This window comes from Neophocaena asiaeorientalis, unplaced genomic scaffold, assembly GCF_003031525.2.
Source record: "Neophocaena asiaeorientalis asiaeorientalis breed wild unplaced genomic scaffold, Neophocaena_asiaeorientalis_V1.1 scaffold83, whole genome shotgun sequence".
Lineage (NCBI taxonomy): Eukaryota > Metazoa > Chordata > Mammalia > Artiodactyla > Phocoenidae > Neophocaena > Neophocaena asiaeorientalis.
In genome coordinates this window covers 1,477,132-1,491,188 of record NW_020172867.1, presented here as the reverse complement: position 1 = coordinate 1,491,188, position 14,057 = coordinate 1,477,132, and the positions used below count along the sequence as shown (strand labels likewise).

Genomic DNA, 14,057 nt, shown 5'->3' with positions numbered 1-14,057 from the left:
AGAAACAAACCAAATATTTACCTTGTCACTCTTGTATGAAAACCTTCTCCACAGGCTCATTGCTGGTTATAGAATCCTGGCTTGGCTCACTGAGCCTGTGCAATATGGATCATAAGTTCTCCATCTTTATCTCTTACATGCTCCCCTGTGCATGTAAAACAGCCATCAAATTGAACAGCTTAACAGTCCCCAAACAAGATCTATTATGACTTGCCCCCATGCCTTTGTGTTTGACATTTCTTCGATTGCAATATTCTTCCATTGTATTTGCCTAATAAACTCCTATTCATCCATCAACTTGAGACGTCTTCTCTGATGCCTTGTGGCAAATTCAGAGCCTCGCTCTTTCGCAGCCCCATAGTACTTGACCACTGTGATGCTTCTCACTTTATGAAGCCTCCTGGTTCTTTAACCAAATGATTGCAAGCTAGTTAAGGAGAGCAGCCATGTGCCTACTACAGCAAATTCTGTTGTTACTAAGTATTTAATTTTTTAATTTTTTTGTAATGATGATAAACTGTGATATTATAGACCACGCCCACCTTGTTGACCACACAGGGGTTTTTTCAGATATTTGCAAATGAAAGAATGGTAGGAGAGAAGGAAGGAAGAAAGAATTCATCCCAGTGCTCATGAATCAACCAGATTCAACTATGGAACCTCCTGAAGGAAAATAAGGAAATCATCTTACCCTAGCAGACTACTGAGATACTTTGAATGTGGTACAGACACAGATCTATGGGTTCAAGAGTTATCCTGCTAGGAGGAAAGATATCTAACCACATAGCTTAAAGGAAGCCCTTCTTGTTGCTACTACTTCCCAACCCCTTCCTGCCTACAATTCTAGCATATCATTTTGAAGAGCATATACAGTTCTTCCCCTCCATAACCTTTGGTTTTAGAATCTAATGATAAAAATTTCTAGTTTCTATGACAATTTCAAGACTATCTAGGGCAACCACACTTGAATGTCTGACTTTCTTGAAAGCATCCTTACCAAGCCACCTATACTTCTCCTAAGGCTAAAGGCTTTGAGCATGTTGGAGATATAGACAGCCCTATTTGCAAGTTTTGTTATATGAAGGTGATTTTTTTTTTCTATTCAATTTTCACCCCTTTCTCTTCTTTCAACACTCTGAAGCTACACAGAATGGATCTAATCCTTTTTTTTTTGTATTTCTTCTTTTGGCATGAGGCCTTCAGATAGATAGAGAGGATATTAATGTCCTTTTTATGCCACGTGTTTTCCACACGTAGCTTCACCAAGCCCTTTGCCACACCTCACGTGACACGATTTCTAGTTCATAAACCCATCTAGTTATTCCACTCCAAATGACATCCAGCTGTCTATGTTTCTCTTGAAGAGTGTTGTCTAAGGCGGGTGTGACCAAACCAAAGAGCAGAGAGCTCAGCAGCCTCATCTGGATCCTCTGCTCTCTCAGTGGAGTCCAATGTTGAACTGGCACTGGGGACAGCCATCCTATATTATAACTCTACATTGCTCTCACTGAGCTTATGTTCCATTCAAATTCCTAAGTTTTGTGTTTTAAATTAGTTTCAAATTCTTGCAGCTCCTAAGTCCGCCTCCCTACAGAACACTGAACTCAAGATTTCCAGAGAGCATTTACAGGATGATAGAATACTGTTTGAACCATTTCTCTCACTGACAAAGTCTTATGCACTGACTGCGACAGAATAGAAATAGGAGTCATCCTGGATCACATCAGAATCTAACAATGTACAGCTGGCCATACATATCCACAGATTCAACCAACACGGATCAAAGATATTCGAAAAAAATCCAGAAAGCTCCACAAAGAAAAGTCTAAACTTGCCACATGCTACCAACAATCTATATAGCATTCCCATGTTATTAGGTATTACAAGTAATCTAGAGATGATTTAAAGTATATAAGAGGACATGCGTAGGTTATACACAAATTCTATGCCATTTTACATAAGGGACTCGAGCAGCCACAGATTTTGGTATCCACAGGGGTCCTGAAACCAATCCCCCACAAATACAGAGGGACAGTGGTATATATGGCATCACTCATACAAAACTTATAAAGGAGATTATGCACAAAAATGCACAGAAAAGAGGGAAATAAAAATTCAAAGTTTTAGAAAGAAATATCCTCTCTGTATCCCCGAACCTAATCTACTGCAAAGGTAATTCAAAACTTTATGTGCACAATAGAATAGCATCTCCCAAGGTGTAGTTCAAGAAACATCAGTTCTATGGGATGTTAACAGATAAGGGGAGAAATGAGAAATATCGAAATAAAAATAAATAAATAAAGTAAGACTTTTCAGGGCCTTAAATTTGCAAATGTGAACTGTGACATCTCAGACCTATTAAAACAACAAAATTATCTCAAAGGGTTACTAAAAATAACAAATTCCTGGATTTCACCCTGAAGATCCTGATTTACTAGGTCCAGGACAGGCTCAGGAATTTGTCCTTTGAACAAGTGTCTCAGGTGATACTGAAGCTGCCAGCCAAGGAACCATTTAGGAGAACCACTCTAATTTGACCATGGACATATGATGATAGCAGTTTTCTAAGGTACATATTGTCAGAAATAATATGGTAGATTCAGTACTACTTTTGGCTATCTAGAAAATGAAAGCACCACAGAGGCCTTTTTTTTTTAACAAAAAATTACTCTGAATGGACAGGAATCTGGAGTTTAGCTTTATTTTTACCCCAAATCTCATCTAAGAAAAACATAACCATCTTTTCCAAATAAGATGCCTAAACATCCCACATGTGTCTGTTTCTCTAATTCCACGTTAAAAATGTATTTTACATGGTAAAGAAAGAAAGCTTTGGCAAGGGCAACATTTATCCTGGAAACAGAAACGACGTAGAACAATTACCCCGTGGATAAAGGAAGATGGGTCCGATTGATGGCAAAGTTTTAAGAGAACAAGTTCTGAGTAAGTGAGGTGCTAAGTTTGTGATCAATTTTCTCCAAGAGTAAATAACTACACGTCCACCCTAGTCACCCTCACATTTATTTGTCATGAAAGTCACTGGAAAAGAAATCAAATTATTACTATTTGTCTCCTTTTACTTAAAAATGTACTCTAACATCTCACCCTGACAGAGACTGTTATTTGGGGAAACAAACATTAGGACTGGAAGCACTTATGAATACAAACTCAAGCAAAGAACAACTGAAATTTGACAACACATAAAAATGTCACACTACTTTCACAACAAAACTTCTTTGCTCTTCCAAAAACAATATATAGCTCCAAAGACACACGCATATGTCCACTTACAAATGCAGCACACACAATCATTCTGGGAACAGCCAGCTACTATACACTGTGCATCAACTGAGTAGTGCAATCCATCCCAATTATTATAGCACAAATAATACTTGCCCTCCCTTTCTCATTAATATGCTCTCAAGGGATGGCTTTCTAAAAAGAAAAATATAAATTCATAAGAATTTCAGAATTCCAAGATAAAATAGCAACAGTCATATACATAGCTGCAATAAAAGACATTTTTATAAAAAGACTAAACATATGGATTTTTCTTAGTAAAATATAAGCAAGCTTCTTTTTCATTTAAAGGTACCTGCAAAATGTGACTTCCCAAATGTGCTTCAAATACTTCAATGGCCAGTGCACTGGGGCTTCTCCTTCGCTGTGCACCTATAACTTAAAAGAAAAAGAAAAGAAAAGAAAGAAAGAAAAAAAAAATTAAGTTAGGGCTCTGATTTACACCTTCAGCTTCATTTCTCTGTAACTGTATCACTAGACAGCTACTATATCAAAGAGATCTGAGAGAAACACAACCCAGTGTTAACTTTGGTTCTGAGTTGCTTGAGCAAAATCAGAGCCTAGGGTGAATTTCTATCTCAGAATATCAACTTCTACAAACATTAAAAATCATATCCAGACTTAAAACAATTTTCTTTTCCTTTTTGAACTATTTTTCCTACACTGGAGCAAAAAAACAAAACAAATATGAATGTTCACGCTCTTTTAAAATAAATTGGTAAACTGTTTTTCTTAAAATTTAGCTATTGTTATTTTTAAAGCATATACATATTGCCTTTTCCTCCCAGAGAAACCTGAATGTTTAATATCCTCTAGGCTAGAAAAAAGCAAACAGGACTTTTTAAATGTTCTAATGCAATAACTTTATCATAATTTAATAAGCACAACATGTCGGCTAAGAGATTCTCATTAATGACTGTTTGCACTAGTGTTAAGTGTCTCAGGATGGCTGGATTTCATATTTACTGAATATTCACATGTAACTATTCCTACAGGACCTACAGGGAGCCCAGGTGGATGCTTGCCCAGCATGTGTCTTGCGGGTCAGTGACTGTTTTATTATCTGTATACTTCTGTTCTCCTACTAACTTATAGTTTGTCTTTCTCTTCCTGGCATACCCTACATGAGCTGTCTGCAGGCACATACACCCGAAGGGCCTCCCAACCCCTAACAAAAGAGCTTAATGCATGATATTTGGGGATCCAAAATTGAGGGCCTTCTCCTTACAATTTTTTTTTTGGAATGGGATCACAATTTGCTTTTGAATCTGTTCTGGCTCTTTTCCCTGTTTCAAAAAGTTCTCAAACCTAAAAATCAATTTGCTTTCCAGTAATTTATGAACAAAAATATTCAGAACCTTTCCATATTTCCAACAAGTACATTCTTATGTCTTCCTGCTTTTCTTAAAAATTGTATGACAAACCTCTATTCTCTCAAACCTAGACACTATAAATTGAAAATAAAATCAAATCCCCTACTTTCTTACTTCTCAAAACACTTTCAGCTAGTTGACAAGAAAATTCCAGCAAAATGCTGCGGGGATAATTCTGCTTCGTTTCAGTTACTAAGTCAGTCAGTTGGATCCATAGCTTAGTAGGGATTATAATATAAATGTACTTATGATTATCGTGCTGTGCAAAATAGGCAGTTTACCCCTGCAATTGCAAGCTGATGTCTGCCAGGTCTGAAAGGCACTTTGGAAATAGCATGAGTGGTAAGTATCATTATCACTAGCAAGAAGAAATAAAAGGGGCATTATTTTCAATGGGAAAATTTATAAAATATAATTGAAGAGTGATTATTGTCAAAGAATATTCCAGTTGGAAGGGGTCTTAAAGATCTCAATTCCAAATTCTTCATTTGCTTCAGAAGCAAAACACACAACTAATATTCTTAAAATAGAAAAATCAGTTTTCTATCCTAAGACTAATCATTACTGTAAGCATAGACACATGATTTTTAAATTTTTAATCTAAGATGTACTTAAGACAGTACTACTGGGTGTGTGGCATTTCTGATTAATTTCCTATTCTAACATGCACATTACTCCCTTCAAAACTCCTTTGGCATTTTTGATAATGCAGCTGTCTTGCTGAATACTGTTTTCAGTTTCTAGAGTGTTAATTGCATATTATGGTAGCTTGGTGTGAATGATCCCACATGAATAAAATCTGCAGTTCTTTTTTTTTTTTTTTTTTTTTTTGTTAAGATTGTTGTGGGGAGGGGAGCTTTGGGGAGGCAGAAGGCGGGTGTTGAAAAACTTCAAAAGTGTCCACTCTGTTTTTGAGGCAGTAATTAGGATCCAGAAAGCTCCTTATTAATTGTTCATAATTTGGGGGCATTTCAGGACTTCCAATTATGAAGTTCAAAATAAACCATTGTACCTCACAGAAGAAATGGGTTGATCTTAGAGAACACAGACTATTCTCCAAAGAACTGGATTAAGAGTGGGGCAAGAGAGCAACAGCCACCAACCTACAGAGGACCCTAAAACATCACAGGAAAGGAAAGGAACACGTTTATTTACTAGAAGGCCCAAGAAGCATGCTCCAGTAACAACTGCCCTCTAGAAGCATGGAAACAGGTGACTACAGTGGGGTCCTGCAGGGGTTATTGAAGCCTGTCCATTGATGGCCTTTCTTTTCCTGCCTTTCCTCAACTTAGGGCTCAGCTGTTCTCTAAGTAAATGTTGCAAATGCATAAATAATTAGGAATTTTATTTTAAAAGCTCCTTAGTCAGCCTGGGGATCCCACATGCCTTCATCAGCTCTTCTATCCATGAGTCCTTCCTGCATAGTTATTTTTCTTTGTTCTTCAGACCCTCTAGAAATCTGAGTGTGCATCCTAGTACATGCTAGCATAACATACAAGCATCTTGTAAGTGGTTTCATGCTTTTCTCTTCAATGGCATTTTTATGGCACTGGAACTTCTCTTGATTTATATGTTTTGCACTTATGCAGGTGATATGGGGCTGTAATGACAGTTCCTAATTTTACAACCAACATAAATATGTTAAACAGGAGTCCATTATGCCCCCAGTAGAAGCCCAGCTCTGACTGTAGCATTATTGGTAACTGAATAGATGTTAAATAATGTACTTTTTATCTTGTACTTTTCATCCTACCACATTTGGTATTTTGAGTATTTAGACAATAATCTGATAACTCAGGAATGATGCAAACAGTTACTTTGTTCCTCTATGTTAATGTCACTGTGTTTACGGATTATCATTCATGCTTAAAGAAAAACTAAAGAGGCATTTCCTCAGTGAGGCTCATCATTCTCAGAAAAGTAATACATTGCTTATGAAGCTCTCAGATTGTTTTATTTTGGAAGTTGACCGTTTCTAAAACCAGTTGGTAGCCCACACACACTGCATACTTCTTATTGCTGAATAGGTCAATGCTTTATCTGATCTACAGACACTTCATTCATTTGTCTGTTCAATTAAAAGACACTGCGTTTGAAATTTAAAGAACACTAAATTAACTAAAAAATGCACAGCACATTGCTAAATAAATGGAACACATAATCCCATTATCTGTGAGGATCATATCTCTTAAGTCACTGACAGTGAGATGTGAGAGTTGTATAAACTGAACAGGTTATATAAACTGTTAAAAGAAAAAAAAATCAAGCTATAGTAATATAGTAATTCAAATTCGATTCAGCATTTACTGAGTAACTATTTGACACTGAAAACTGCTAGCTACTGTAGAGTAACTAGTGTTATAAGACTTAATAAACGTTCCACAAGAAAATTTTAAGCAATTCAAAACAAACCTAGGCCCAGCATATAATTATCAAGACCACAATATGATCATCTCATGTTTTTCAAGGGTTAGAAATAAAACACCTAGAGTTTTAAGAGACTTTAAATGGAAGAGATATATAGGGAGAAAGATTTTTAAAAATCAACTAAAGAAATTCTGTTTGTCTCAGAATTCTAAAATGATATGATGAATCATTAGGATTGTGCCTTTGGCCTTTCTCTCATTAAAAAATGGAAGACAGAAGGAAGCCCCAATCTGAAATATGTATCTGAAAAATTAGTTTTGTCCCTCAACAACGTCAGCAAAAATACTCTAATCTAGACTCTTCCACATAACCTTGTGAGGTAGTCTTTGAGAATTAATTAAGTGCAGTAAAAGACAATTCCTCTTTGGGGAAATGTACCACACACTCCCAGTCATATTCCTAACCAGTGCCTGTCACCTTCGGGGATGCACAAACGCCAGGAAGGCTGAGGATTATCGCTCAGTGGGAGTTTGACCTATTCAGCCAAAAGGTCAGCTTGCCACATAAGAACCCATTACAAAACAGAAACAGGACAGCTCAGTGGACACACATAATGAAAGAGGGAAAAGTCACGAGCCCTTCTTGCCTTGTGTCCTGCATTGCCCTTTTCCTCCTAGCCCTCCCCACCCCCATTTCCGGAGAAGTTGGCACTGCCCCAGCTCCTCACGAGCACAGCTCACAGTGGGAAGGTAAACCACAGGCAGGGAGAGAGAAAGGGGCTCATTATTTCAGGGGTCACTTGACAAAAATATTCAAAGGTAGAGTATGACATCGTGAGGCAGGATTTCCAAGAGATTGTTTTATTTGGAAAAAGTTGTCATTAACAGATAGGGAAGACCATTTTAGAGCTACTTTCTCATCCAGCTCTCCCTCCACGGGGAGCGGAATGGCAGGATGGGTGAATGTAGCCTTAACATTCTGCAGGTGCTATTTCAAGAGTAAAATCATCCACCGAGTAAAAAGGCAAGCTTTATGGGTACCCTCTGAATCTGTCATCTAAGGGGCAAGGCTCTGTTCCCACACTGAGCTTGGGGGAAGAGAGGACTGAAGGGCATGCTTAATGAAATCCCGACATCACTCCCTGGGCTTTAGCACTTGGGCTAAGCAAAGTCAGGGTCTGGGAAAGAAAGGAGTACAGAATGCTTAATGAGTCTTTCCATGGCTACCAAAGAGAAGAAAAGGGATTTCCTTTGAAGAATGTCAATTAGCCTCCCTCACTGTAGGGCAAATGAAGCCAGGGAGGGTTTTCCCAGGAGCCTTAGAAGTTTATGAGGTACGCAGTTGTGTGTGCGTGTGTGTTTCCCTTTATATAAAATAAACATTTATATGCCTTCATTGACTATGGGACCAATTCTTCATTCTGACACTCATTCTCACAGCTCTGCCTACTGCCCAGATTCACAATTTGTACCCTTTCAACACTAAATTCCTCATTGTTTGTGCATGCCCTAAACATTGGGGGAATTTCAGGTTGGGATGGAGATGATACACTCAAATAACCAGTGTTAGGTACCAGCTTAACCCATACAGCGGCACTAAAACAGAAACTCTATTGTCAAAAGCAGGATATGTGGAGTTTCCACACAATGCATAATGCAAATATCTGAAAACAAAGACTAACAATGCTTTTACAGTGTACTTTCAACCAAGATTAGTTTTTTGCCACTTAAAATACAGGATAACTGAAGACCAGAGAAGAGAAATAGGGACAAGTATTATTAATCCGTCATTTGAATGTTAGATTAACATTAAATGTAAGAAGGAAAACCTCCCATATTCAAAAATAGTACAGTTTGGGTTTATTTTTAAATTCATATCTAGAATATTTTTAAAAATCAAAAAATACATCTTAATAATTCATATCCCCAAACCATTAACACATTATATTAGCCATTGAGACAAAAGAGGTATTTAATCTATTAAAATAATTGAAACTCTAAGAAGTCTTATGCTGATTCAAAAAATTCTTTGATGCAACACATTTAAATTTCTCCTACATTTTAAGTATGGATTGAATATATTAGGGAAAAGCATTAAGGGTGATATGACTGTGAGAGTATTAATATTTACAAATGAATTGCTGAACTTAAGAAGAAGGAACCATGTCTGCTTTTCCCCAAAAAGCCTATCTGTATGGCTTCAACTAGTACAAACTAAGGGCAAACACAACATTCAAACAGATCTGTTTAAACAAGGATGTGTTTATCATGCGCTTCTTATCTTCTGAAGAACTAAGTAGTATTCACATATTTTTGAAAACTTTTCTTTACAAAACTTTTCTCCATCAAAATGGCAAAATTGTCTAAAAGTGAAATAGCACCCAAGTATTACTTTAATAAGTCTTGAAAAGGTTTTTGTACAAATTACAGGGACTTCTTTTTAGTACTGAGTTTCCATTTTAGAGTAATTTTGGGACTTGCCTGGTGGCGCAGTGGTTAAGAATCCGCTTGCCAATGCAGGGGACACGGGTTCTAGTCCTGGTCCGGGAATACCCCACATGCCGTGGAGCAACTAAGCCCGCGCGCCACAACTACTGAGCCTGCGCTCTAGAGCCCGCGAGCCACAGCTACTGAAGCCCACAAGCCTAGAGCCCGTGCTCCACAACAAGAGAAGCCACTGCAACGAGAAGCCCGTGCACCACAAGAGTAGCCTGCGCTCGCCGCAACTAGAGAAAAGCCCACGCACAGCAACGAAGACCCAATGCAGCCAAAAGTAAATAAATAAATTTATTAATTAAAAAAAAAAAGTCATTGTGCCCACCTGCCTTGCTTTTCCACTGAAGGAAATGAGACTTACCAAAGCAGTTATTTCTTCATCTGTAGCGGGGGAAAGAGGAATAGCCATTCTCTGACAATCTGGAAGTTACTATAGGAGCTATTATATTCACCTTACACGGGCTACAGAGAAGTTAACATTCTTCTTGAGGGAACCCAAAGCTCCCCTTGACAATGAAATTCTTAAGGCAATGGGTTAAGCTGCTGTTTGGAGTGACAGCACCTGAGGGAATGATGAAGCCCTGACAGTCAACATCTCTGAGAACAGAAACCTCGGGAACATACAGGCATGATCCACAGTCTAGGCTGAAGGTTGGGGAGTGGGGCACATGAGGGGAATCCTCAAGAGATGCATGGAGGTGTAAGGGCAGGATTGGACTAATAGATGAAGGCATGCTTTATTTCTTGCTACTTCAAAGTAACTGTTGCAAATCCAAACAGGACTTTCTGAAAATGGTAGGTAGTAATCATTCCAATTTAACTTTCTTCATCATTTCCATAACAATGGATACAAAAAAACAGTCACTTTTAAAGGACTTGAAGTCCAAACACAACTCCAAGCCTTTTCTGAATATATTTCTTGGCTTCAACAAATTGATGCTACAGGGGTTGCTTTGGATGCAAAGTTTAAAGTTAACTATTTAATTCCCTTTACATAGTGAAGGAAATGAAAGTTTCCTCTTTGTATTTACAAAATAAATAAAAGATAAAAAAATAGACCCTGACTAATTCCTGTCTTTGGATTCCAGCAGAGATATGGATGTCATGAATTGCACTCCCTCTCAATCTGGGGAAGTTTTAAGAGTGAGGCAGTTATAAAGTGACTTGAGAATGAAGAATGCAGACTAGGAGAAACTCTGAGTGGCAGAGGGTCTTGATTTTTATCTAACGTGAACTCAGCAAGAAGATATCAACGAATTTATTCTGGCTTCAGGGCTATAGTAGCAAACACGTACTGAACCTCACTACATGGCAGGCACTTTGCTGGGCACTGAGAGCACAAAGATGACCAATACAGAGTCTACTGAGCGAGTCCTGTGTGATAGAAGGGTCCCGTGGGCCACAGGGAGTGGGCAGTGCAGACACCAGCCCGGGCTCAGAGCCTGAACACGTGCCTGATGTGGGAAGGTGCTCTGTCCCTTGAGTACCATCTGCAAGCTCTAGCTCTGAGCTGCTTCTTTTCTTGTTGTTGCTGTTGTTCTCGTTCCTTTTCTTCCCATGACAACCTTCTACAAATCACCTACTCTGTCTATGTCAGGAAGGAATACCACGGGATCGCATGAATTAAGGGCACGATTCACAGAAAGACAGCAAGCACATTCTGACCATAGCTATCAAAGGGAAAACTAGAGGGGACGCATCTAATTTGGGATTTGAATGCAGCACTAACCGGGCAAAGTTGGCTACCTGTCCTTTAATTGGTAGAAATGACCTCCTCCAATAATATGCTAGAAATGTTTTTGAGAAGTTTATTTTTAATGGGGCTTAGATTTGGTAGGTCCCCTCAGCAGGGGCTGAAAAAAAGGATTATTATACTTTCATTTTGCAAACTGTCTTAAAAAAGCCTTTCAGTTGAGTGCTGTTGTACAACTGTCACCCCTTCTGACCTCAGTGGCACACAGACTGTCAGTGGCATGATTCTGCCCAGTAGGAAGGGAGTGGAGATTATCACTGAATCTGTATGGTGTCAGTCAGCACTCACTGATAAAAGGAAAAAGTCCACAGCTGTTATCTTGATTTTTTTTTTTCCAAGTCTGATCCCAAAGCTTCATGTTATGACATTTGTAACATCTGCTACAAATAGTGAGGTAAGTCAGGCGCAACTTTATTACTTCCAGTCTAATGCTCCATCCATCCTCTAGGCTTTCCCAGGCCAGTGATACGACAGGGAGCTAAGAAACACTGGCTCTGCAGGAAGTAGCTTGTGTCTCCGAGGTAGAAAGAAGGCAGTGTCTCTGTCCCTTTCCCCTCCTCTTTCTCCTGTTCACCCATTCATATATTCAGCCATATTCACATTCTCTCGCTTGCTAGCTCACTCTTGGACCACATCAATGCTTGGCAGTGTCTTTAGTGACTTTCTGACAAAAGAGTAGTCAACATAAATACTTCCATGAAGTAGTGGGCTGTTGGCCCAAAGGACGAGATGCTGTGATGATAATCGCACCTGCTACTGAAAAGTCACACTGATCCACTTCCAGAGCTCAACTAGCTCAGGGCACGGCATTATATTTACTTATCCAAAATTTAGTAAACATTTATAATATCGAAGATATTAACCTCAACGGCCTAGGAGCTACTGAGGTAAGCCTGGTTCCCATTTCCATTTCTGAATGCTTTCTTTATATGTCAGCAGAAGAAAGCTAAAAGCATCCACGCAAAATATGCTGAGCCTCTACTTCTTGCTTGGCACTATGTCAGTGAATATAAAAATGAAAAGGCACCATCCTGACTCTCCAGGTGATTGGAATCTAGTGGGAAGACTGATACATAAGCAAACGAATAAAACACAATAAATGTGGGACTCTCAACTCAGGATGGGGGCAGGGAGAGTGGAGGCAGGAAAGGCTTCAGGATAGGGGTACTGCTGGAACTGTGGCGTGAAGGCTGAGGTTACGCAGACAGTGAACTATGACAACCAAGACCCTGGGATCCACTGGTTGGACACAGAGGTAAGAACCATTTCACGTTAACATAGCTGCGTGTGCAAGGTTCCAGGCTCACCATCTGGCCACCTCCAGCTTGCTTTTCCTTAAGCTGCAACCCCAATGGATTGTCATACTCCTACAGACACTTGCAGGGCTGCGTACCCCACTACCACATCAACTTCTTGGGGCTCAACACTACAGCTTAATCATGCAGTCACATGATTGCACCGAGGAGAGTCAAATTCCGCTCAGCTCTGTCTGCAAACCCTAACTTTACTGTTCGACCTCCTGCACTGCCTGAGTCAAAGTTCCTGAAGTGCACACCTACACCACAGAAGACAGCTTGGCACTGTGTGAGGCAACCCCGTTACCAGATGGACTGTCCTAACACCTTGGAGGTTTTTTTTGTTTTTTGTTGTTTTTAAGAATAACTTTACTTTTTTTTATTGAAGTAGAGTTGATTTACAATGTTATGCCAATCTCTGCTGTACAGCAAAGTGACTCAGTTATACACATACAGACATTTTTAATATTCTTTTCCATTATGGTTTATCACAGGATATTGATATACATTATATCCTGTGCTATACAGTAGGACCCTTTCTAAATACAGTTCTTTACCCCTTCTAAATGTGAGAGTTTGCATCTACCAACCCCAAACTCCTGTCCATCCCTCTCCCATCCCCACTCTCCCATGGCAACCACAAGTCTGTTCTCTATGTCTGTGAGTCTGTTTCTGTTTTATAGATCAGTTCATTTGTGGCATATTTTAGATTCCACATATAAGTGATATCATATGGTATTTGTCTTTCTCTTTCTGACTTACTTCACTTAGTATGATAATCTCTGGCTGCATCCATGTTGCTGCAAAGGGCATTATTTCATTTCTTCTTTTATGGTTGACTGTTATTCCATTGTATATATGTACCACATATTGTATATCCATTCATCTGTCGATGGACGTTTAGATTGTTTCCATGTTTTGGCTATTGTGAATAGTGCTGCTATGAACATAGGGATGCATGTATCTTTTTTTTTTCAATTTTATTTTATTATTTTTTTATACAACAGGTTCTTATTAGTTATCCATTTCATACATATTAGTGTATACATGTCAATCCCAGTCTCCCAATTGATCACACCACCACCACTCCCCCACCGCTTTCCCCCCTTGCTGTCTATACATTCGTTCTCTACATCTGTGCCTCTATTTCTGCCCTGCAAATCGGTTCATCTCTACAATTTTTCTAGATTCCACATACATGCACTAACATATGATATTTGTTTTTCTCTTTCTGACTTACTACACTCTGTATGACAGTCTCTAGGTCCAACCACATCTCTACAAATGACCCACTTTCGTTCCTTTTTATGGCTGAGTAATATTCCATTGTAAATATGTACCACATCTTCTCTATCCATTCATCTGTCAATGGGCATTTAGGTTGCTTCCATGACCTGGCTATTGTAAACAGTGGTGCAAGGAACATTGGGGTGCATGTGTCTTTTTGAATTATGGTTTTCTCAGGGTATATGCC

General features: G+C 38.9%; 1 protein-coding gene across 1 annotated transcript in view; it reads right to left on the bottom strand.

Moving 5' to 3' along the window:
- The window catches only part of NPAS3 (neuronal PAS domain protein 3), a 757,526-nt gene that overhangs the window by 440,007 nt on the left and 303,462 nt on the right, over positions 1 to 14,057 (bottom strand). Inside the window, exon 4 of the mRNA XM_024741993.1 lies at positions 3,596 to 3,678. Coding sequence (XP_024597761.1) covers positions 3,596 to 3,678 — 83 coding nt within the window. The remainder of the gene's footprint in view (positions 1 to 3,595; positions 3,679 to 14,057) is intronic.